This window comes from Etheostoma cragini, chromosome 18 (genome assembly GCF_013103735.1).
Source record: "Etheostoma cragini isolate CJK2018 chromosome 18, CSU_Ecrag_1.0, whole genome shotgun sequence".
Lineage (NCBI taxonomy): Eukaryota > Metazoa > Chordata > Actinopteri > Perciformes > Percidae > Etheostoma > Etheostoma cragini.
The window spans coordinates 7,003,824-7,028,823 of record NC_048424.1 but is presented as its reverse complement, the minus strand read 5'-3'; the positions used below and the strand labels follow the sequence as shown (position 1 = coordinate 7,028,823).

Sequence of the window (25,000 nt, the reverse complement as noted above, 5' to 3'; positions counted from 1 at the left end):
ACATCTAGTTTGCTAACTTGGAAAGCTTGCATGCAAAACTAGTATTTGCTCTTTTTGAGGAGAACTGTCTGAAGTCTAATTGATAGAGCAATATAACATGTTAGTAATTAAGGGGATTCATATTTGCATAACTCACACATGCCCAAACTGTCTGTTTGATGCTCTGGATGAAAGTACCCACCAAACTCTTTAATTTGTAGTTTATTAGAAATTAAAAGCAATGTAAACATTTGATATAATTCCCCTCAAGTCTGTCGACAAAACTAAAACCCTCCACAGGTCTCAGTCCAACCACCCTGTAGCTCTTCGTACGTGCACTGTGTTGCTGTATATTCATCAGTTAGTGTATCTTACAGTTCATTTACAGTCCTGAATTTGTGACATTACAAAAATAAAATTAAAGTCACATATTCCGATGAAGACGTTTTCGTGAAGACAAACATCTGCAAAGTCCGGATGCAAAAGAAAAGTTACATGCAAGTTTTCATTTAAAAACTCCCTTTTATAACAGGATGATGTGAAATATCATAAAAAGTAGTGGGCTCAAGTGAATCTAAAAAAATGTGTTCAAGAGCATTCCTGTTCAATACATAAGCTTCATCTAGACTTAATTCAAATATAACTGTATACATAAAACATCTGATCTGCAAAGTAACACTAGATTTTAAAAAGACACTCCCTGGCAGGTGATAAACATCCAACCCGAACTCTGCATTTCTGCTTGCTTAAAAAAAAATACTGGATGTTAAACATCTGGACCACAACCAGATGCGTACACACAATACAGAATCACGCGAACCAATGCTGCATCCACTTAACTCTTTATACATTTATAAAACCATATTAAACAAATGCTAAAACCAATATTTGAGAATAGAAATGTTATTTATTCTGACAAAGTCAACACCACCTACAAAGATTAATATTCTTGAAATGGTGACAGCATTTCAGTGCTTCATAGATCCTACTGTATATTTAACCTATAATTTCACCATATAACATTATAAATGCCACTGCTTCATTCAATACTGTATGTGACTAAACAACAATCCATAGAGTGTGCCACCAGGACAACTTCGGACATTATAATAAATCTAGTTTCCATTTTATGATAGCTTTAATGTAAAGACTACTCATGCCACCTAAAAGTTGAAGGACGTCCAACCCACAAAATAGCAGAAGAGATCTGATTCGATAGACACAAATAACAGCCGGCCAATCAGACTGTCACCTGCTTTAAATTAAAGCTGCTTTTAATCGATATTTTTTATATTAACAATAAATCACTGAATGTTCTCTAACCCTGAAAGTTAATAAAGAAAGCACAAAATGGAAGGTGTAAATGTTAAAGTAGAGATGGTTGTGGCTGTATATGATCGGCATTAATAAGTCTTTTTTTAAATTATTCTTGTGATCCAACTTTACTGTTAAATATTTGATAAGTTAAGCAAATACAACTGAATTATTAATTGAGGGGATTTATTGATGGCAAATAATAACTAGTTTGAAATAGCTTTCTTAAATACATTATTTAATTGTTCATAATTAAACTCCATAAAAGTCTACAGTTATGGCACACACTAACCATTCTGGACCATGACAGCATTTAGCAACTCTTGGTGACTTGATGATGCCGTTGGCGTGTTATTTATTTAGGGAGTGGCTTTGCAAACTTTGCCACGACTTCACCAACATGTCCACAGAGTTTAGCAACCACATCTGCTTTTAATGTTTTGCTAAATTTAAAATCCAAAAGCACTAAATTATTAAGCACCTGCAACAACTTGCGTTGTGTCCCAAAATCAGTGAGATAAAGAAGACCGTAGATGATGTTTCATCTGGTTTAACATAACCCTGCTGTAATAGGAAAGCCCTGTGTCTCCAACCAACAAACCAAACCAACAAACTGAATACATTCTGAGTTTTTGGAGAAGGGTTTCCTGCAACAGAAGGGATATGCACTTGACAACCATACAATAAAAAATAAAAAAATACATAAGCCTGAGCTGTGATAACTGTGTCTCCCTTCACTTTAAAAAAAAAAACTAAATGAAGAAGAGAAAAAAACACAATCATGACTTGAGGATGCTTTATGCTTCTGCGTAAGTGGCCTGGTGTTTATACTTGTACGCTAGTGTGTGTGTGTGGGGGGGGGGAGGAATGAGAGAGTGGCCGTGATTAGCTTTGGAGCGAGTACTGACTCTAGAGTCATAGTGAGAGAAACTAAGTTTTCGCCGCTGTGCTTTCTGGCCACAGTGAGACATCTTCAGCAGGAAAGGTTAATCCTCTCCTTGATTTTATGGTGTTTATGGAGAAGGAGAACCAGGAAATGAATCGGGGGAAATGCAGCGCTACCAAGCCACGGCAGAGCGATTTGCGTCGCCGCAATGTGTGTTACGTTTTACATACAGGCTTCGGCGTAGGGCTCCGGCGGGGGTACGCCTTTGATTTGACGCAGAAGCATAAAAAAGCCTTTGATATCGCTGGCTGTTACGAGATGGAAGACCACATTTTGCTGGATGTGAAAGTGAGAGAGAGAGATTAAAAAAGAGTTGGTTCAAAGTTCAGGGCGTGCTGCTCGACTTAGCTGTCCTTGTGTAATGTCTGATGAAGATGGAGATAGAGTTGTTTCTTTGTCAGAAGCTGCAGTTTCTTCCTCTTGAAGTCGGTGGGCTTTTTGTACCTGAAATCCAAGAAGATACCGTATATACTTCACGTTTGAAGACACAAAAGGAATCCCTCAAAGCATTTTATTATCAGTCGACTCACAGCTCGATGACGATAGGGCCGGGTTTGATCTCGTCCATTTCCATGAAGGCAAAACATTTAGTGCTGGTAAACCTCTTTTTAGGTTTGTAGTGCTTGAATTCAAAGAAGATGGCTGCTCCTGGAAGAATGTATAGCAGGTTTAACTAAATGAATAGGACGGTTAGCATACAATAATAAACAATTACCTTCATCTCAAACTGTCACACTGGCATGTCTACATCCCAGTAGTTGGCCTTATGTATTTTTCTTACCATCAGACCAAAACCAAAAATGTAATACATAATACATAAATGCATATCAAAAGTCCCCTGAAATGAATAAAAGTAAAAACCTATTTATTTAGTGAACTAAACTGACTCATATATACATCATTTATGTATTATTTATTTATTTATGGATGTATTTCATAGACATATTTCAAATGTATGCATGCAGAATTATTTAAATTGTGAAATTCATTTTTTGACGTTAGTAACAATTAAATATTATAGTGTGTCACTTCGGTTAAACTATCAGGTGTTACCTTTTGGTAATTTCTCCACATGTCTCTGGATCTCCACGTCCACACTAAAGTGAATGTAGGTATCTTCCTTCCTGGAGGCCACAGGTGTGTCCTGCATTGGGTTCACATCTACGCCGTTCAAATCTACGGGCAGAGAAACACAGAACACGCTCTTGGTTTTGGCAGATTTCCAAGACTTCAAGATGATGGTCACTTCAGCCGCACTTTCCCAGAAACGTGAAGGATCCGGAGCTCTTTAGAGTAGGGGAGCAGCTCATTACCTTTGACACTAATGGTCATGTACGGATCGATGCACTGCCCTGCATCCTTCAACCCAATTTTTTCAATCTTTAGTGTAAGTAGTGTCATCCCAGGCTCTGACGGTAACCGTGGCAACAAGGTACCTGCAGAGGACAAAGGTTACATTAATAGTTGCCCTAACAATGGGTGGTGACATCACCTGGGACCAAAGAATAGCCAATAGCAAACAACATTTTTAGATGCATATGTTTTACCATACAGGTTTTAACGTTAAGTAACCATTTGATTATTAACCCCCCCCCCCAACGGTTAGCTTCTTCTCCTATATAGGGGTTTTCTTTCATTAGTCTATCTGTAAAGCTTAAGCCATGATAATGGGTAGTTTCAGACCACATATTTAAGATGCATTCATTTTTTGACACTTTCAACACAACACTGACCGATGACCATGACAAAAAGTAATGTCAGTAAACAATTGCTTGTTGTGTTTCTATATTTGTAAAACTGATGAATGTAAGTCTAATATTGCCACTACTTATAGTTCTGTTTTTGGTCTCCACCAACTCCTGATGGAAACATCTGTCTCTTTAGCTGCTAAATGTTCTATGTTCACTAGCTAGATGCTAACTTTGTCTGTCTGCTTTGGTTTGTTTTTTTAATCTGACAACAGCTGCCTGCTGCAACTGGATACAAGGCTGATGAGACCAAGCAAGATGAAAGATGCTGAGTGGAACCGCAGTCAGGTCAGGTGATCATTCTGTGTGGGTTTGTCACCTTTCAGATCACACATAGTCCTTTGAACAAAAACAAAACAACTACTGATTAGAGCCCCTCTCCTTCTTCTACTGGTAAAAAGCTGTACCTTTTGAGTCTTTGTGCAGCATCCAAACCTCATTAGAGTTGTGTTATACATAGTAATTAATGATTTTGAAGACCTTGGTTTAACAGTTTGAATGTAGGTATAACTTTATAAAACTAGTTATATCAAAATAATCTTTACAAGCACAGTAGTATATATGCATTTAACTTAGAATCCAAACAGGAGCGCCCTAATAGCTCAGTTGGTAGAGCGGGTGTCCACATATAGAGGTTTACTCCTGCAGCCCTTTGCTGCGTGTCATTCCCTCTCTCTCTCTCTCCTTTCACTTCTTCAGCTGTCCTGTCATTCAAGGCCTACAATGCCCAAAACATTATCTTTAAAAAAAAGTTTCTGCTTTTCAGCAAGATCAATAAAAGAAATTCTCCATAGAAATGTAGATTGTTAGACCAGGGCTAGTGGAACAGAGTCTGTCTTATTAACATGTCTGAAGGTATTAAGTCCACACACATTTACTCCACAGTCAAAAAGAAACACTGGATTCTAAAATGAACAATGAATGGTACGCTTCTTTTTTTGCACTTTTGTCAATTCAGCAACAAGCTGTGTATTACCACTGAAAGGCTGTGATAAAATCCCATCTGCCATGCAGGGGAGAACAAATTCAGGTGTTTGTCGATAAAAGTCCGTACCTTGCGGAGCTGCAAATGAAGCAGGCAGGAATGAGCGATGAAGCCATGCACAGAACCGACAGAAAGAAACAAAAAGACACAGTCAAACAGCCCTCCTAAACAGGACGACATGACCCAACAAACCAAAAAAAACTCCGACCGCGGGTGTGTTTGATGAACTGTTATAGACTTGTGCACAGTACCGGGGGCTCTCGGGGGGAACGCTTCTGTAGATCCTGCTCCTGCTGCAGCATCCTCCTCCTCCTCCTCCAGCTCCAGGTTCTCCTCTTCACCTGGAGCCAGGACTTTCCTGACAGAGAGGAAAGGCAGATTTTAATCACTTCATCTAAACATTCAATACCCGCAAGTTTATCTGTAAAATACAAACTCAACACCATGAGATGTTTAGTGGTGGATATTTACCTTAAGGGCACTGGCTGTACATCAAAGGGAAATTCTTTGTTGTAGGTCAGAATATTTTGAATTACTGTTAAAAAACAAAAAAGGAGGAAAAGATCAGAAAACCGAGTCACGAAAGGAGGATTAATAAGTAGATACTTAACTCCTAGACGACACACTTACTGGTTTCCAGTTTCTTCAGCTCTTCTAACTTGAAGTCTTCTTTTGACTGCGTGCACTACAGAAGAACAGACACATTCAATACTCTACCTTACATTACATTACATTACATTACATGTCATTTAGCTGACACAACTATGGGTTAAGTGTCTTGCTCAGGGACACATTGGTTGACACATCGCAGTGGGAATTGAACCCAGAGCTCCCACCCCAAAGGCATATGTCATATCTACTGAGCAATCACCACTGACCTCTTTAGAAGAGGGAATTTATGAGAGAAAATGCTTTTGCTGTGACTTTTTGCTGAAATAACCTGAAGAAGAGATTTTTTAAGGCTGATTTTTTGTTTTTTGTATGTGTGTATTTAAGTGAAGGACACTGCACTTGACTTAAGATTTTCTCCTATCTTCTTATTTCTAAAATTCCAGATTTCCCACATTTTTCATTCAGAATGAAAAACAATGACAGAAACCTGCAAACTGGCACTTCTCATCTCCAGGCATGTTGCAATCTTTCCTAAAGTTTTCTAAGAAATGAAAAAAAAGAAATTGTTAGTTTATGCAGATTACTTGACTCCTCAGTCCAGAAGTTAAAGAAATATGTAATAATTACCTTCTGCTCCTCTGTGAAGTCTGTTGACTGAACCTCTTTTTGTAGATGTCTCGCTAAACTAAATAACACAGAAGTGTATTAATGCTTTGCTGAAAAACTTCAAACACTTCTAAAGTGACTTAATGATGCATATTTTTGCGCCCCCTTCCGGCCAAAAAGAAAACTGTGTCTGGATCTACATTTAACATTATTGATGCAATTTCATACAAAACAATAATAAGTTGACAAATCTGATCACATCTTTAAAAAAATGTATAAAAACTATACACTGTCTGAAATCAGGAAAGATTCTTCACTAAACAGATGAAAAACCACGCAAAAGATTGAGAGGGTGTGGCTGACTTTTTCTCAATTCTCTGAAGGAAAATTGGCCCCATTTCTGCACTGCATGACACATCATGAAACACACTGCATGCAGCTCTGGATGATTTCCACTGACAGGCTTTATGAAAGCACTCTCCTTCAACTCAAACTGGTGGTGAATGAACATGGGGTGCAACACACACACACACACTCAAACACACACACACACACAGCGACTCTGCTGCCTCTGCAACAACTGCCACATCCCGTCATGGATGGGTAGGGTTTGTTTACTGGCGGAGGAGCTCACTGACAGCACAGAGGCTCAAACTTCTTATGAAGCACCGGCATGCACCTACCGTCTCCTACATGCTGTTATCTCCCTGCACATTTACGGATTAAACTGTAAAGGAAAAAAGCATGTCGCCTAGGAAGATAAACCCTGCTGTGTGGAGAGAGGCAGGAAGCACATGTTGAATGCAACTTACATTTGGTACTCATCTATAGCCTCCACTAACTGTCCCCACGAGTCAAAGTCTGTGCCTTTCCTAAAACTGGCGTGCCATTTCTGAATAGTCTTGTTGACATCAGACATGTTGGCGAGGCGGATACTCGCGGAGCTCTCAGGGCAGCATAGCCGAGGAGGAGGTTCATCTACGAGGGTTCGGCAGCGTCGTCAGCTCCGTTATTTGATGTCCAGAACCGCGCGGATAGGGAGACAACAGTGACACCCCGACCAAGCCCTTTCTGCCTGCTTACGCCAATATCGCATCCGCAAGAGAAAGGAAGTCCCGCCCGAATATCGGGGTACGCGCGTTTTAGGACGCGGGGTCGCTTGAGTGGACGGAAACGGAATGTCTGCATTGTATACGTCTATGGATGGTAGATGCATAGACGGTAGTTAACTGCTGAAGTAAAATGGTCATTTCATTTAAAGGCGCAATCAGTATTTTTATCACCGTGTAAATTCACTACAGTTTATGCGAGAGAGGAGCATGGTGGAGGAAGTTACGTTATCCGGCTAAAGTACCACAATGAAGAAGAAAAAGTACAAACTGTATTATTAAAATACATATTATAAATAACTTATTATTTTTCTAGTTTATTTATTACAGATGAATTAATGTGAAACAACATTTATTATACATTAGTCAAATGTGGTAGAGTAAAAGCTACACTATTTTACTCTGAAATGTAATGAAGTAGAAGTATAAATATAGGATAAAATGGAATTAGGTTATTGGAATTACGTGAAGTGTCCGTGCAGTAACTTGTTTGTAAACTGTGTAACGTTTAATTGCAACGGTGTTTAATTTAGAAAATATAGATTATTATTCATGTGCTGCTAAATTGATTAATACATATTTCTATAATTAAGCACTATTACATATCTTTCTTTCATAGCTATTATGATCTTTTTTGTTGCATTTTTAAAATAAGCTTTATTTTTTATTTCTTTGTAGATGTAATCAATTTTGTTTTTAATTTATATGTAATTTTAAACAAATTATTTATATGTGACATTTGTATTACAATCTAGCTTGTCAATTTTGATGCGATTTTATGACAAAACAATTGATTAAATTGATTGGGACAGTGCTTTTTATTTTAAGGTTTAAAAAAGCAAAGACTCAATCAGTTCATAAGATATGTTTTAAAATCTTTTCATTTTAATGGCAACAGCTAGTGAACGATCAGTACAACTCATGTAACGCCTTTATTTTGAAAGCAAACAAAACGGTTTCCGGTTTCGCCGGGTCAATCTTCAGTTTGACACCGTAGCAAAACGTTAGCCATGGAGGAATAACAGATGTTTTTCAGGTCGTTTTAGTCTCTGACAGAATGAGATAAGATGGATACTGTAACGACAGATTCGTCTGCAGCTGAGGAAGATGACAGTTCAGACTCAGAGGTTTTATGTTTGATGAGAGTTGGAAGAAATTCAGACTGGCTTCGCTTGTTCGAAAACACTGAGGTGCAGTTTGCTAATGCTAGCTAGCTAGCTTACTAGCTATATTTGCCTTACATTAACCCTAACACTTGCTTAAGTTTACGATTTTTCACATAAAGTATATTTATCATTCTTGGTTCATTTTCTGTTTACTTTAGTTTGTCGTTATCGAAGTGTATCTATATGTTTTAATGAAGTGCACAGATGTCTAACTGTCTGTTTGACCGGTTTGTTTTGACTGTCCAGATCACTATAGGACGTGGTGTGGATGTGACTCACCAGTTGTTGTCTCCAAGTTGTCCCCTGATGATCTCCAGAATGCATTGTACGTTTAAGCAAAGGGAAGATGGCAAGTGGACAGTGACCGACAAAAACGTAATATTACATTATTTATTATGATTTATGTTTTATGGATTTAGCTGTTTACAGAATTTGATTTGTTGCTAAATATGTAATAATTACAACGATTTGCCATAGTTATTGGTACATAGATAAACATATTTAAAGGTATATAAGCAATAAAGCAAAGTACTGCAACAGACAAGGACATACATATAGAAATGTTGCAGTCTTGATATGTTTAGCTTAAATTAAATGACTGCATTGGTAAGGACTCATTCCCTTCTTCAGGTAGGGGATGAGTCCTTACCCCAAGTGAAGCAGTTTAAATACCTTGGGGTCATGTTTGCGAGTGAATTCTCCACAAGAGATAAGGTGAGAAGCTCAGTCATCTGTGAGGAGCTCGGAGTAGAGCCGCTGCTCCTTCACGTTGAAAGGAGCCAGTTGAGGTGGTTGCCTCCTGGGCGCCTCCCTAGGGAGGTGATCCAGGCACGTCCAGCCGGGAGGAGGCCTCGGGGAAGACCCAGGACTAGGTGGAGGGATTATATCTCCAACCTGGCCTGGGAACGCCTCGGGATCCCCCAGTTGGAGTTGGTTGGCGTAGCTCGGGAAAGGGAATTCTGGGGTCCGCTGCTGCCCCTGCGACCCGAGACCGGATAAGCGGACAAAGATGGATGGATAAATGACTGCATTGTATAAAGAAAACATCAGCAACCTCAGTGATAAACACAAAGTTAAATTAATACATATCTAACTGTGTCAATCAAAACTAAACATATAATTTATATTATGATTCTCATGTTCAACTGCAGCTGATAAAGTAAGTGTTGCTTTTTTTCCCCTCAGAGTCTCAATGGTGTGTGGGTGAATGGAAACCGCATACCCGCTGAAGAAGCCCATCAGCTGAGGCTTGGAGACTCCATACAACTTGGTGTTCCTGTAATTGGAACCGAAGTGGAGTTTGACTACATCCTTGTCCAGCGGCCCCTCAAAGACATTAAACTTTACCTGGCAAAGGGACACAGAGAGGGCGCTAAATCAGCCCATGTTGCCAAGAGGCCCAAAAGGAAATTGACCGCGGAAGAAGTTGAGCCGTCTACCTCAAAGCCCAAGCTCTACCGCTGCTCCTCTGCAGACAAGTCATTTGCAAAGCCCTGCCCTCTGTCACCAGTGAAACGGCAGCAGAGGCTCAGCCACACCCAGCCAGAGGAAACTGGACCCAGCAGACACGTCCTGGAAGTAGACCGGCCCTCAGATGGCTCCAGCAGTCCGTGTGACCTGGACAACTTGCAGATGTAAGCCCCAGTTTCCGCCTCTTGTGTATAATCGTTATTATCATCAAAGACATGTCCATCATAATCCAAAAAAATAAATAAATGTAAATGTTTTTTTTCCTAATTTCTTTATGTTTGCAGGTACAGCCAGAACATTCTGATGCTCAGGGAGCGGGTGGACGACACCCAGAGGCAGGTAGCCTCGCTGGGGGGAGAGCCCCGGCAAGCTGACCCACTCAGAGAGGAGCATGTCAGGGAGCTGCGGGGTCAGCTTGAGACGCTCAGAGCCAAGATGCACCGGATGGAGACGTTAGAGAAGTCCTTTAGTGAAACCAAGAGGCAGCTAGAGGTGAGAGGTGTCTCCGTAACCTCTTTCATACATAACAATACGCACCCCCAACAATTGCTTCTGACGTGCAGACTCGAGAACACTGCCTTTTGTAAAACGTTTGCTAGGCATGCATCCTGTTTGTTTATTACACACTAGTAACCATCGACATGACATAGTAAGTCATCTTTTGTTTCTGAAGTTCTGTATGAATGACTGCTAGAGACAAAAGACTGTTTTATGTATTTAGGCACAGAAAACACAGCAACAAGAAGAGCTTTTGAAGAAACAGTTGGAAGAAGCCTTGCAAGAGGTATGTGGCATACAACTGGAGCTTTTATTTATTGTTACACCATGAATACAAACAAACAGACACAGGATCCATAGTGTCAACATGTGTTGTGTGTCATAAACATGTTAAAATGGTTTCTTTCAGAGTGCTTTTGTATGCATTCATTTGATTAGCTTCTTTTTTTTAAGTAGTTATTTATCTAACTGTTTTTAACATCCTTAGCAAAAGAAGGTAATAGACGAACTTGCTCTTTCTCGGGAAGGCTTTGAAAAAATTCTCTTGGCCAAAAACAAAGAACTGGAAGTGACAAAGGTATGACAATATTCAAAGTGGTTTAAGCATGCTTTTGGCATTGCATCAGAAAACTTTATTAATTTATTTTTGCAGGAGGAGAAAGAAAAGGCAAGGGCCCAAAAAGAGGAAGTAGTTACACAGGTGACTGAAGTTCTGGAGAACGAGCTTCAGTGCATCATCTGCTCCGAGCTCTTCATTGAGGTACAGTAGTGTCAAGAGTCAGTTCAGTATTATATTGGAATTCAGGTCCTTTTATCTCTTCTCATCTGCTGTATTTGAATTCTACAGATCGTTGACTCTGGTTTGACAGCTACAAAAACTTAATACAGCAATTATGACACAAAGATGAAACTATATAAAACTGTACTTTTTTGTTTTCTCTTTGTGCTGCTTCAGAAGATTTCACACTTGATTTTTATTTTTTTTTGTCTGTATTGATATTATCTACAGGCAGTCATCTTGAACTGCGCTCACAGCTTCTGCAGTCACTGCATCAAGCAGTGGCGCAAAAAGAAAGATGAGTGTCCCATCTGCCGACGGGCCATCCAGTCCCAGACCCGCTGTCTGGCCCTGGACAACTGCATCGACAGCATGGTGGAAAACCTGAGCCTGGACATGAAGTCGAGGCGCCAGACCCTTATTACTGAGAGGAAAGGTGAGAGGTGCGTTATCTTCAACAGTGTTGTAGTTAATACAGTCAGAACAGTTAGAGCAGTTTTTTTTTTTTACAATCAAACAGTCCAAGGGAAGTACAGTATACAAAAGGAAATTGGACCAAAATCTTTCCCACTTGGGGGTTTTACATACTTGAGCAGCAGTAGTAGTAGTGTGCACATCCCCACTGGTGTGGTGCAGGGGCAAAACTGAACTTATTATTACTAGAATATGCCCTTCTCAGCCCTATGCCTGCAGCAGTTATCTGGACAGTATGTTTCTCAGGAGTTTTTGTCCCACTGTGATTCACTTCATCTCACTCAAATTATGACTAGAGAACACACCTCAAACTACAGTATGTGACAGTGGTGTAGCTTTCTCAGTTGGGATCCCACTCATGCACAAGTTGCCTCATGGATGACCCATAAAGCATTAATATCTGACTGACACTGTACTTGCTAGCAATGGTGTGCCGTGTCACATTCATCAGATCAAATGACCAGAGAGCCTTGACAGTCTCAGTAAATAATAACGTTCCTCTCGCCTTCAGCAAAGAGTATCTAAAGTGTCCCAGTGTGGCGAAGCTGCTCACAAGCTCTAAAATAAATGTGTTTTTAAGGTCTTCAAAGTGTATTTGCACTCACTGCTTCATCCTGTACTTAACAGACTATTTCAAAATGTTCTTGTTTGTGTTTGGTCCAGAGTACAGTGGAAATTTCAAACACAAGGTGGCAGTACAATGAGGCGGATTCATGTCTCGTTTTTCTGTTGTGTGATATTATTTTAGAAATGGGAAATCACAGTTAAAATAAAATGTAGTCCACCATAAAAAGCTAAAAAGCAGTGTGTAGCATTGAAATACTGTTACTATGAATATTAGGTGTGATGGTGTTGAAACGGAGCCCCCATTCGTCCGTTCAACAAAGGAGAAAAATAAAATGTATGTGACCCACTTAGGGAAAAAATTTAAGGTTATTGACCCAAATACAGATGCACAATGTTTGATTTGTAATTGGGTAAGAAAACTGTATTTCCAGTTTACCTTTGACAACCACATTTACAAAATGCTTCACAAATGTGCATACAAGTACAATAACATAAAATACAAACAACAAAGCAAATGTGGCACTGATTCAGCTGATAAGATACTTTGGGAGGTTTTTTTGCTACATTTGAGCTAAAACAATAAAAGCATGACCCCTGTTCATCCTGAGCCTTGAACGTACAACCTTTAATAGGAAATGGTTGCCAGACTTGTTGTGTCTGGACTTCCCTTACAATTTTTAGGAAGGGAAAACCAACCAGTAATTGCTTCTCCTATGTACTGCCTGTGTAGCCGAAGCGGGCTCATTGCCAGTAGATCCCTCATTTACACTGCTGTAAATACTCACTAGAGCACCAAATGTGTATTTATCTGCAGCTGAAAATACTCTCCAACAAACTGTTAACTCTTACTACAGAAAAAAAATGAAAACTACATTTTTGTAACCCAAGAGATACATCTTTAGTGGGATGAAATGGGGTTGGGGCTGAGAGGCGCAGACAGGGTCCGGAAGTCGGTATTGAGTAAGTGTTGAGAGAAAAACTGAGGGAAGATGCTGGGCCTTCAATTGTCTGCCAAGAAAATCTCTCATGGTTTTCCTTTTCTGGGTTTCCCTGCAGCGGACTGTGCTCAGGTGATGGTGATCCATGATGACGACAGCAGCAGGAGCAGCGATAGCGACAGCAGTATGGTGTCCATAGATAGTAGCCTGAGCTCTGTGGTCTCTCTGGACACAGACAGTAGCATCCACTTGGACTCCAGTCCGCCCTTCAGTGGTTTCTCTGATGAAAGTGTTGATGAGTTTGATGATTAGCCCTTTTCTCCTGTGGGCTGAAACATGAATCTGGCTCTTTTTTTTGGTGTTGTTTGCATTTCCTGGATTGTTCCTGGATAGTACGCAAAGTTTGGTCTCATCATGAGTCCATTAACCAGATTCAGCTAAGGTTTGTGTTGTCTTTTTTTTGTGTGTAAAATGATCAGTTGTCTTTTTTGTCTTTTATTTTTAACAAAAGGAATAAAGTTTCTTCATATGTTTTTTTTTTTACAGTCACATGTTGACTTTGTCCAAGCATTGATTTATTGTGTTTATGGATCTAAGGAACTAATAAACAACAATCAAATCAGAAGTCCCATCTGCTACAAATAGATTCAATAGGACCTGACCTTTTGTCAGAGAGATAGAGAAGGGCAGACAGACAACAGACCTCTGCTGGGAGTGAAAGCAGCATAACAGATCTTTTGTTTTTAGCTGTGTTAGCGGCATGACTTTGTGAATAGCTATTTCGGTCTGTGGTACTCAGTGGAACCTCTGACTTTTGGTGTAGCGCCACCAGCAGGGCAACGTTTTCTCTTGTCCTGTGAACTATTTCAATATCTACTAGATTAAAAAAAAACATGACTTTTTTTTTATATTTTCAGTTTCTGACCGAATACCTGCACAAGTGACATCCCTGTCAGACTCAGCTGTTTTGTTTTAGTTGAAAGTTAGCATTTTCTGTTATGCTAACACACTAAACTACCATTTAGCTCAATGCACCACTTTACAGAAGTGCAGCCTCACAGACATGCAAGGATGCCTGTAGACCTTTTCTTCCTCATACATTATTACTGCAGAACATTTTTCATGGCTTTAATGTTTTTTTTGTAGCTTTCAGTCAGTGATTTGGTGTCATTTTAAATAAAAATGAACTTGAACACTTGAAACTTGCTCAAGACCCATCCCAGTGAACACCACATGAAAAGTTATATTGTAAACAATAGCTATTATTAGTACTGGATATTGTAATGAGGTGTGTATTTAACTTAAAGATGCAAAAATATTGGTGTGGTGCTTAAATCCTTCATTTGTGGATTTCCCTTAATCTACAGTAGGAACAACCTGCCAACGTTAATGTTAGAAAACAACAAAAAAGACCAATTGTTTAAGAAAGATAAATAATAATGTGATGATTCTATAGTTATATATAATAGGAAACATGGCCAAATTCAATGAACCACCAAAGAGGTTTTTCATTGTTGCTTTCTGTTAATCCATATGCCCATCTGGGAGTTGCCTCGCCTGGCACACGCTGCTCTGCTGAAAGACTCCTGGGCCAAGCATTAATCCCTCCCATTGGCAACACTCAAGAGTGTACCTCGTATCTTGCTGGTTCTGACTTACATAAACAAACAACTTAATGCTTTTTACTCATGAGGTAATATGAGAAATGTTCAGTAAGTTTACTTTGCCAGTAAGCAAAAGCTGAGTTGTAAGCTTGGTATTTTTTATGTAAGGCTATTTTCTTAGTTCAGTTTGCAAGACAAAATGAAGTTTCATGTAAAATACAGCAAAGGGTCTCACTTCATAAAGGGCTGCCATTCATGCCAATAATCTGATGCTATATATTAAGCCTTGAAAGTTAACAGCATTGTTGTTATTTGGAAAATAAAGCTACACTAACTTCATCAATATAATATCACACATTTAGTCAACAGTCACTACTGTAGTGGGCATCACATTCAAAAATAGGTTTTACACCTTTCGAAAGAAACTTCAATTTGCAAAAATCTTTCATCTTTAGGTAACTACACACATGTTGTGTTGCCTAGCAACTAATGCAACAGCTCCTTGGGCTGTGAAAGCAAATGGAAGTGTGGTGGCACCGGCCTCAACAGTGAGATGAAGCACTGTGTGTCTTCTTACTGTAGATAGATGAAAGTGGTACTGCGTTTGTCTGTAAATCCTCTGCTTGTGCTACACCAGAGGACTATGGCCTTTAATTGTGCCATAAATAATCACTGCGTGTGTTCAATACTCCAATCTCCTTATGAAATACCCTGCACTTACTAAGATGTATGAGCCAATGTCCTGTAAGGTTATTTAATGGCATTCCATTAAGGAGTATGCTGGCTTTCTGGTGTCATATGTGACCATGTACACATCCTAAGCTTTTTATTTCCAATGTTCTATAAGAACTGTGTAATTTGGTGCTATAAAGAAAATTGTGAGAGTGAGAGTTTAGTTGGGTGTGTCTAAACCTTGACAGTGTTCATGCCAGCTCACTGTCACACTGGCTTACTGGGAATAGAATGGAGCCATTGTTCATGTTAATAGTAACACCTATGACAAGCCATGTCTGGTGTGGAAAAGGCCTGTTTATTTGAAAGAGCTGCTCTACTTAACTTTACTTGGGTTAAACAGAATTACAGAGGACTGGTTTTCAGACCTGTACTTTACTATTGGAATTAACTGCAAAATAACTTTAAAATTATAATTATTGATATTTTTTATACTTGTGAATGTTAGATTTTGAGTCTATGTGTGTGATGACAGTTGTGTGACTGTGAATGTTCTTGTTTTGATGTTGTATAGATTTAATCTTAAATCTTGTATAAGATACCTTGATCATAATTAGACTTTCTGGATATATCAAACTTAAAACTAAGTAAACTATCAGTCCTTATAGATTATAGTTGGAAAATTAATCCTCCATTATGTTGAATTATATGCTTTCTTGTATAAAAAAAATCACATCTTTTTGTATGTTTAACTAACCTTCTTAACTGACCATAACACATATAATACATATAATCAGGACTGTAGCTATTGAAGACATGGAAGTCATGTCCTCGGAATTCAGAGATTATTATATTTATATAAAACTTGTACATGGTAGATATTTTTTTAGGCTGATTACACTATTTTACATTATATTTCATCCCCCATCTCTCTCCCCCTTTCATGCCTATCCACTGTATCTGTCTAATAAAGGAAATGCCCCCGAAATCATCTTTAAAAAAATAAACTAGCTAAAATGTGAAAAATTAAGACTTTAGTTGTTTTTTGGTGGCGGTCCAAATTTCTACAACCGTGACTATCGCAGGGATTTCAACTCATGACCTCAGTATTTATATAATTCTGGCTGTGGTCCTGTGTACAATCAGTACACAATGACATTCATTTGTCTTCTCCAGCAAGCTTCCCATTCATTCATTCTTTCACAAACAAGTATCAGCTACTTTTTAGGAAATTTCAGGAAATGACAGCTGGATCAGGCAGCCTCATGCCAAGACAATGAATTTCAGCGAAACTGTACACTTCTTGTTTGGTGCAGATATAGGGACACCCAACATCCTGATTCATTCCACAGGAGTTTGCCTCCTGTACTGTGGAGGGCTGATGTCAGTCCATTAAAGCTGGAGTACGAGGGAAGCGTGTGTCTGTCAGGCCATATTGCATGAGGATGACAGTGATGGCCTGCCTCTGGGCTACAGTTGGAGTCTCTCAGTAGTCTAACCCTCCATCCAACTCTTACAGCAACCTTATGAAGTCAATAACAGCCACCCCCTCAGATAATTACATAATTGATTATAGTAGCTTGCGCCGAAAAGGATTGGATGATAGACAGAAAAATAATGTCCAACCATTGCTTTAGTCATGTTTCAAGCAAACATGCCACAAACTCACCGGTTCCAGATTTTCAAAAGTGCAGATGTTGTGTTTTTCTTCGTCATATTACAGTAAACAAAATATCTTTGGATTTTGGACTGGAGTTTAGACAAAACAAGCTATTTAAATACTTCATACTTGAGTTCTGAGAAGTTAAATAGGTATTAAAATCTAGAATATAATAGGCAGATTAATTGATGATGAAAATGTATGTTAGTTACAGCCCTAACTAAATATTATATAATTAAAGTTTAAACATGATCAACTAAGTGCATCCTCTGATTCCTCCCACATCCATACAATGTCCACACATATCTTACACTAAAGAAACAAACACGTCAATGTTGTCTAGCTAGCTATTTATAGCCAATAGATATTTTTTATACATGCACATATAACCAGTCTTGACTTGTGTGTTATATACTTTTTGTCTGTCATCTTAAAATGAAGCAGAATTTTAATTTATCTCAATATTGCTTAACATTAGATGTAATGGGGGATGAGCAAAACCATATTTACTGTACTGCCTACTTTTCACTTCTTTACTGTGTTATTTAATACCAATCAGGATTCTCTTAATGTTCTATTTACTGATTTCCATCTCCCTACATTGTAGCTGGGCACCTTCTGTGTTGTTTTTGCAGAAAGATGGACTCACTCCAGTGTGCTCTATCCAAAAGGCCCATGGTCCATCCCCGTGGTCCATCTGCCCGCTTAGTAGAATCCAAATGTTCCTCACAGCAAGATCAGGCTGAACACTGCAGAGGTTCCAGCACACAGCCAACACTGATGTCACACAGACAACAAACCATAAAACAAACTCACTCAATTCAATGTTTTTAATTAGATAATTAACGGAGTGTTGCATTCCCTGACGGTCGTATGTTCCGATTTTCTAACAGTAAAATATATGCAGTGCATAGAGATACAGATGATTCTGACGAGGACACCCACTATTTCTCACCACTGTTTTCAAAATGTGTATTATCTGATGTATTATTGAAACAGTATCAAACACTGTAAATGCTAAAAGTTTTAGTTAGTTACAGCATGATTATGGAAGTTAACCGTTCTTGCCGTAAAGTAACTGGCTGCGTGCTCAATATTTCCCTTTTCCATAGTTAAAGAAGTAAGCTGAGAGCGTTCTGTTACCAAGGAGACAGTTGAAGCCCAGACCAGCCCATTGCAGGTAAAAGTTAAAGTTAAACGTCAACTTTGATTCATGGTTACATTGAGTTGTGTCTATGTAACGTAACTAGCTAGCTAACCTTTATCATACGTTTACCACATTTCACCATGGTTTCAACGACTCCCTAAACAGCCGTAAAAGTAAACTAAATTAGTCGCAGTTTAGCTAACGTTAGTCTCGCATTGCCAGAAATAATGCTAGTTAGCTAAACAGCGCTTTAGCTAACATTAGGAGCTAGGAGGAGGGTCTTCTAACGTTGACTTACTTTAACTTGCTTTAGACGCAGTTTTTGCTAGCTTAACAGTATACGGCAGCATGTTGACTTTAGCCAATGCCCATAGATAATTATAGAGTCTAGTCACATTGTAGTCAGGCGCTAAATCATTTAACAAACTATCAACACCAACAAGACTTTAACTACAATTGCTGGGATGTGCAACATTTCTTGTGTAATTTAATGTGTCTTCTTTTAAGACAGGATATAGCCTACAAAAACCCTGCAACAATGCGTAAGTCCGCATATTCTCCTGGAGCCAACCTCGACCCAGCCGAAGACTTCGGAAAGATGAGGAGGAGGAGGATTATTGCTGAAGATCCAGACTGGTCTCTGAATATAGTGCCTTGTTTATCAAAACTCTGTCTGCAAAGCATCGGGAGAAACTTTGAGGGTATGTTCTTATTTTAGTACCATTATTATACACATTTTTTCACACTTACTTATAAATGGAGATATGTGCAAACTTACCCCTTTTCCAGAAAAGCCTATATTTGAAGAGCTTACACCCATCCAGAAAGACTTTGTGCAGGAGAACGTGTCTACCTCCCTGCCCCTGCATGTCACAGCCAACTTGATCAGCGATGGTGTCTATTGGAAGAGGTGCTGCGAGCAGCGGTGGGACCTTTGTGACGTCTCTCATTATGGCTACAGCTGGAAACGAATGTTCTTTGAGAGGCATATGGAGACCATTATTGAGCTTTTTATCCCAGAAGTTACAGAGCCCAAGACAGTTCTAGAGATGGTACCTCTTTGTAAGAACTACATCAAGAGGCTGGACATCTCCCAACTCCTGCCACCTATCAAGGAGCCCCAGAATGAGGAGGAGGAGGAATTGGGCTTAGAGTTGGCAAGTGACAATGAGTATGACAGACCATCTTTAGACCACTTTGACTTCAACATCCTCCTCGACAAGCTGACAAAACTGGAAGAGCTCCATTTAGTGTACAGGGTCAAACAATGTGGTATGAACTTTGAATGGAAGATGTTTGAGATGACCACCAGAGATTGTGAGTCCCTTGCCAAGGCCCTTAAGTCCTGTATGACTTTGAAGGTGAATATTGATTCCTCCTCGTGGTTCATGATGCCTTTTGTGGCTCCTTGCTAAGTACGGAGCCTGATTATCTGTAGCATGTTTGTTTGTTGTAATTCAGCACTTGTCAGTTTCAAAGCATCATTTACAGACATTTTACTGTCATAAAACAGGAATATTGTTGTTGGCACTACCCAAGCATTCATGCTCTATTTACATAAAAAAAAGAATCCTAATCCTCTGGCTGCAACCTAAATAAGTCACTATTTGACACAAAAGTTTTGTCACATTCATTTAATACTGCATGAGAACATGGCGTATTTCTGCTTTAATTTATGTGCATGATGTAGGAACTGTACAAGAGATTGTTGGAGTTGTTATTATGCCTGCAAATACGTGAATAATCTGTTGACCATATTTTCACTTAATCGTTTAGTCTATATATATCATAGACTAAACAAACAAAGTGGTATATATCATATATTAAATAAAATAATTGCACATTACAATTTCCCAGGTGACCATTCTGACGGCTTGTTGTGCCTGACAAACATATATTTAAGTTAGTATGATAAAAACAGAGAAGCAGCAAATGCCCAATTTAAGCATCTTTCACAAATTCTGTGCGATACATGACTTTTAGGACTACTTAATTATTAAAATTGTTGGCAGTTATTTTTTGATATTGATATTTCTTTGATATACTTTACTTTGAATCATTTAAAGCATAGACCCTCATTGTTCTGTGTTGCTGCCATGTAAGTAGCATTTAAACATGTGGCAAGTTCATAAAGCAATAGGCAATTATTTTTAAGTCCTGTGCCCTATGGCATTGTATCTGTGCTCTTAGCGATTCAGTTTTTTGTGCAGCTCACTGAAAAATCTTGCTGATCTTCATAATGCTTTGTTTCTACAGCTTCTAAAGCTCCATCAAAGCCACATTGAGGATGTAAAGTGCCGGCTGCTCGTGAAATACCTTTTGGACCACCCGTCCCTGAGGGAGCTCGACTTCTCCCACAACCTGATCGGAGACAAAGGAGCCAGAGCCCTTGGAAAGCTGCTCAACAGGAGTAAACTGACGACCCTGAACATGTGTGACAACGAAATTAGAGGCCCTGGAGCCAAAGCTATAGCATACGCATTGTCCAAGAACTCCACCCTTAAGTCCCTCAACCTGCGTCTCAACCGTTTGAGAGATGACGGGGGCCAGGCTATTGGCAAAGCCTTGCTGAACAACAATACCCTGCTTCACCTGCATCTGGGAGGCAATGAGGTAACTGGGCCTACTGCAAACGCACTGTCTAAAGTTCTAATTCAGAGTAACACCCTGAAGAGCATCAATCTCTCCTGCAACAACCTAGGGGTGGTAAGTAAATTACTAATCTTTGATCCTAACTAATAATAAATTGAATTTATGTAGCGCTTTTCATAGACTCAAAATTGCTTTACAGGGGAAGTAAAAAACATAAACAATGCAAAACAAGACAAAACTAAATAGAACAAGATGAAACAAAACAAGATTTAGGCACAGATGAAAAGGGCAAGGGGGCGTAGTGCTACAGAAAGGCAGAGGTGAAAAGATGGGTCTTGAGGCAGGACTGAAGGTTTGTGAGGACTCAGAGGTGCGGATCTCTAGGGGGGGTTGGGATAGGTGACTCAGCTTCTCAAGCTTAATTTGGCACAAATTTCTTTATGTACATTGTGTTTAACTTCAACTGCACTTCACCAAAGTCAACTTCATGCTTTGGAGATCGTGTTTTTGTGTACCAAATGTTATGGCAATGCATCAAAATCAGTCTACTAAAGGATTTGCAAAAACTTTGGGATATATTGCTAAAGTTATTTTTAGCAAAAATACCGAAACTTAACTGATTCCATCTTGAAAAATGTGACTATTTGTGTGTCTTTTATTATGGTAAACGTAATGTTTTGAGGGGTTATGACTGTTGGTTGGACAAAAAAACAAGCATTTGAAATATTGGATAATACTAGATTACTTGACAATAAAAAGAGTGCTAAACATCCAATAGTTGTCAAGAGACCGCATGGATTAAAAATGCATATTTTTCTTTAAATGTAGAGACACAGGCAAACATTTGAACAATACATTGCAAGTTATCCTTTAAAATGTTTTTTTTTTTTACCATAAAGACATCAAGTACAATTTTATCAGGGGAAGCACTTTAAAACACCGGGTTATTTTGAAACACTTGTGTTTTATCCCCGAAGCATGCTAGTGCCTGCATACACATAGTACACTGAAGGTAACAGAATAGCTTGGAAGTATACAGCTTTTCAATTATTCATAGACGTGTGGAAAACATGCAATAATGGAAAGCTTAGTAAGTTAGCGTTGTTTCCCCGTGAGAGGAAGGTCAGATTTTCCTCTTCTCATGCTTGCTCCTCTTGAAGATTTGACCGTACAGTATATGTGACTGGAAATACACTGCAGAGGGTCAAAAATCACCCACATTGCAGAAAAGCAACATGCAGTACCATCAATATCAATGACCTTGGTCTACTTTTCACAAAAATAGAATTGCCTGTTTCAGACATAACAATAAAACAAAGATGACATTAACAATAAGCAGTTTAGAAAGTGTGGGCTATTTCAGACAGCAAACATTGCCTCTGGGTGATTTTTCAAGGTTATCGAGACTGTTGAGATTCCTTTTCAGGAAAGCATCTTGTGATGTGTTCAACATGGAACTGCATCAGTGCCAAAGGTGTTTGTTGCTCTCTCTCTATCTGTGTGTGTGTGTGTATGTGTGTGTGTATGTGTGTGTGCAGGATGGAGGTAAAGCTCTGGAGGAGGCAATGTCTCATAACACCAGCGTAACAGAATTTGATATCGGTCTGACGGGGGTTGACAACCAGAGCGTTTCCTTCATCAACCAGGTGGTTTGGACCAACCAGAGTTTAGAAAAAGAGAGACATGCTCAAGAGAGTAAACACCAACAGCTTCCTTTTTGAAATACAAAACCACCTTTTTTATTGATTGATTCCTGCTTTCCCGTAGTCATTTAGCCACGGAGCATGACCCCTACATGCCAACTCAGCATTTCAAACTGAAGTAACTGATTTTAAACTAAATGTTATCGCACCAAAAAGCACAAAATATGTATTCCTATTGATAATATGGTAGCTAATTGGAACAATGTACATGATGTGATTTCACACCAGTATGTCTCTAGTATAGCTTCCCTTGTTGAGGCTGTACTATAACTATAACTTTAAAAAAACATCAAAAAACATCAAGCAAAAAACAGTGATTAATTGTGTCATCAGCACGTTAACACATAGATCATATATCCAGTTTACAACACACAAAGTATCACATGCTGAACTTTTCTGGAATGTGGCAATGATTGTCATAAAGTAATTCTTGAAACATTTTTGTGAGCATTTCAATTTATTGAGGAGCCTTTTCTTCCATTTGGATACACAGATTTGGTATTCAGTCCATATGTAACATCAAGGCAACGTTGTGGTGGTGTTGGAATACAAACAGATTTGTGTTGTTTTTTAAACCTATATCTACTGACTAATAATATAGAAGTAACACATTTGCTAGGCATCAACAAAACATCTTTAATCTAATTAATCTTTCAAAATTGGTAATTGTTTCTTAGAATCATATGAAGAGAGGCAACTCTATTCTATAAGTAGATGGTAGACTAGCACATAGAGAAATCTACATATCATAGAATACTGATATTCTTTAGATCAGTAATAACTATCAACAATCACCTAACCATTTTTCTGTTTTGACAACATTTTTAGTTAAATAAAGTTGTATCAAATGTGATTGAACAATGTAAACATTGGTTTAAAGGGGAAAAAAACATTGAACATTGGCTGTGTTGCATGAGCATTTTTACAGTGGATTGTATTGCCATTTGTAATTTAACAAACTTACCATTTAACATCTGCACATCAAAAATGTCCCTGCTTCAGTGTGTGCAACCCATTCAGCAAAGCTCAAGATCCACATGGACACTCATTCTAACCTCTCGTCTCTATTTTATGTACAGTACAAAACCTTTCTGCCTTTACAGTCTTCAAAGTCCACAGTCATTTAAATATAAAAGACAAACCCCCCGGAGCATCCTTGAGTGATAGAGTACTATCATAACAACCTAAACTACTTAATACACATGATAAAGGGTTCAGTGCTTTTTATGACAAAAGCATTTATGCTAACAGTCGTCTATGGAGAAAAGAAATGTAGTTATGAACCTTCCAGTCAGATTTATACCTATATTGAAGGTGTTTTTTTTTGTCACTGTTGTTATGTAAACATTGCACTGGTAAACAAATTTGTCTACACATGAGTATGTATGGCTCACAGTGAAGCCATCTGACAGGCTTGTTGGCTAATCATGAATGAGAGAATCTGATAACTTCAGGATGAAACAGTGACTAAAATCCAAAATTATTTAGAGATTTTACATTTTTAATCCCTTGTGGAGTTGCTTGCTCTTCCTTGTGGTTTCCTTATGTTCTACACTTTACCCGACAGTACATGGTTCATAATTCTCTGCCTTCTGACTAATGCATGCAAGCACATAATCCAGCCTTTCATGAGAAATGAAATTAATGAATTTCAATCCCTGCGTCTTGTTTAGTTTTCATGCTAAAATGTTGTGTATGTAGCTCAAAAAGGTTGCGTAGTATCCCCCTCATTACCATAAAAGAGATAGTTTGACATTTTGGGGAAATATGCTAATTTGTTTTCTTGCTGTAAATTAGATGAGAAAATCAATACTACTTTTATGTTGATTTTACCTGCAGTAAAATAACAACTTGTCCTTTCATTTTTTTGTACAGAATAAAACAAACCAGAGAACACATGTTAAATAGTCAGCTTTAGAGGTGCTTAGAGGTGGATTTTATTCAGACGCAGCCAGACTAGCTGTTTTCCCAGTTTCCAGTCTTTGTGCGAAGCTAACCGGCTGATGGTGGGAGCTTCATATTTCAGACATCCGAGTGGTATTGATTTTGCCATTTAACTTTCCGCAAGGACGCAAATAAGTGTATTTCCTGAAATGTCTAGATATAAACAATTTCTTGAACAATATATGAGTGATCTAAATACATAAGTACTATGAACAAGAGGACCTGGAGTAAGTTGCCCCAGCTGTTCAAACTTGCCTGTATAAGTGTTTACTGAGCGGGATTACTGAGATATACACATCACTAATTTAAAATGGATTGCACCACACAAACTAGTTCTTTAGTAGAAAGATTAGTTGTTAATACATATTTCTACCTACTATCTGCCAGGTGTAACTTTAACTGCACTAAACTAATTTCTTAATTCATAATCTATTCATATTGAAAAGTAACAGAGGTAATGTGGAATATGGTCAGCAAACAACACTTGA

At 38.6% G+C, this 25,000-nt stretch overlaps 3 protein-coding genes and 1 long non-coding RNA gene across 7 annotated transcripts; 2 read left to right on the top strand and 2 right to left on the bottom strand.

Annotated features, from left to right (window-relative positions):
* Positions 1-184: 184 nt before the first annotated feature.
* LOC117961924 lies at positions 185-21,020 on the bottom strand. Its single transcript, XR_004660513.1, has 4 exons — positions 21,010-21,020; positions 15,126-15,128; positions 14,290-14,296; positions 185-1,094 (listed from the first exon to the last, which is right to left on the bottom strand). It is a non-coding gene; the product is annotated as an uncharacterized LOC117961924 (long non-coding RNA).
* Positions 2,171-7,318, bottom strand: aida (axin interactor, dorsalization associated). 2 transcript variants are annotated; one of them, XM_034900948.1, is made up of 11 exons: positions 7,003-7,318; positions 6,212-6,269; positions 6,072-6,125; positions 5,603-5,657; positions 5,444-5,507; positions 5,224-5,330; positions 5,042-5,050; positions 3,553-3,675; positions 3,293-3,415; positions 2,770-2,887; positions 2,171-2,683 (listed from the first exon to the last, which is right to left on the bottom strand). In XM_034900948.1, the coding sequence occupies exons 1-11, from the start codon at positions 7,107-7,109 to the stop codon at positions 2,584-2,586; spliced, it is 918 nt and encodes a 305-aa protein (XP_034756839.1). In that variant the 5' UTR covers positions 7,110-7,318; the 3' UTR covers positions 2,171-2,583. The 2 variants fall into 2 exon arrangements, with proteins under 2 accessions (XP_034756839.1, XP_034756840.1); XM_034900949.1 differs by lacking the exon at positions 5,042-5,050 and having other exon boundaries at positions 7,003-7,317.
* Positions 8,217-14,392, top strand: rnf8 (ring finger protein 8, E3 ubiquitin protein ligase). Of its 2 annotated transcripts, none has more exons than XM_034900923.1 (9): positions 8,217-8,489; positions 8,712-8,840; positions 9,651-10,099; positions 10,220-10,427; positions 10,657-10,719; positions 10,921-11,010; positions 11,086-11,193; positions 11,443-11,647; positions 13,309-14,392. In XM_034900923.1, the coding sequence occupies exons 1-9, from the start codon at positions 8,367-8,369 to the stop codon at positions 13,500-13,502; spliced, it is 1,569 nt and encodes a 522-aa protein (XP_034756814.1). In that variant the 5' UTR covers positions 8,217-8,366; the 3' UTR covers positions 13,503-14,392. The 2 variants fall into 2 exon arrangements, with proteins under 2 accessions (XP_034756814.1, XP_034756815.1); XM_034900924.1 differs by having other exon boundaries at positions 11,443-11,654.
* Positions 18,156-23,006, top strand: tcte1 (t-complex-associated-testis-expressed 1). 2 transcript variants are annotated; one of them, XM_034900934.1, is made up of 5 exons: positions 18,156-18,306; positions 18,781-18,974; positions 19,063-19,634; positions 20,530-20,979; positions 22,404-23,006. In XM_034900934.1, the coding sequence occupies exons 2-5, from the start codon at positions 18,812-18,814 to the stop codon at positions 22,584-22,586; spliced, it is 1,368 nt and encodes a 455-aa protein (XP_034756825.1). In that variant the 5' UTR covers positions 18,156-18,306; positions 18,781-18,811; the 3' UTR covers positions 22,587-23,006. The 2 variants fall into 2 exon arrangements, with proteins under 2 accessions (XP_034756825.1, XP_034756826.1); XM_034900935.1 differs by lacking the exon at positions 18,156-18,306 and adding an exon at positions 18,321-18,446.
* Positions 23,007-25,000: the final 1,994 nt, after the last annotated feature.

Excerpts from the sequence above, each read along its gene's own strand:
- aida (XM_034900948.1), bottom strand. The coding sequence starts at position 7,109 with ATGTCTGATGTCAACAAGACTATTCAGAAATGGCACGCCAGTTTTAGG. Across the intron at positions 5,658-6,071 it reads TGAGAAGTGCCAGTTTGCAG|TGCACGCAGTCAAAAGAAGA; the intron begins GTTTCTGTCATT and ends GTTCTTCTGTAG. Across the intron at positions 5,508-5,602 it reads GCTGAAGAAACTGGAAACCA|TAATTCAAAATATTCTGACC; the intron begins GTAAGTGTGTCG and ends GTTTTTTAACAG.
- rnf8 (XM_034900923.1), top strand. The coding sequence starts at position 8,367 with ATGGATACTGTAACGACAGATTCGTCTGCAGCTGAGGAAGATGACAGT. Across the intron at positions 10,428-10,656 it reads AAACCAAGAGGCAGCTAGAG|GCACAGAAAACACAGCAACA; the intron begins GTGAGAGGTGTC and ends TTATGTATTTAG. Across the intron at positions 10,720-10,920 it reads TGGAAGAAGCCTTGCAAGAG|CAAAAGAAGGTAATAGACGA; the intron begins GTATGTGGCATA and ends TAACATCCTTAG.
- tcte1 (XM_034900934.1), top strand. The coding sequence starts at position 18,812 with ATGCGTAAGTCCGCATATTCTCCTGGAGCCAACCTCGACCCAGCCGAA. Across the intron at positions 19,635-20,529 it reads AGTCCTGTATGACTTTGAAG|CTTCTAAAGCTCCATCAAAG; the intron begins GTGAATATTGAT and ends TTGTTTCTACAG. Across the intron at positions 20,980-22,403 it reads CCTGCAACAACCTAGGGGTG|GATGGAGGTAAAGCTCTGGA; the intron begins GTAAGTAAATTA and ends GTGTGTGTGCAG.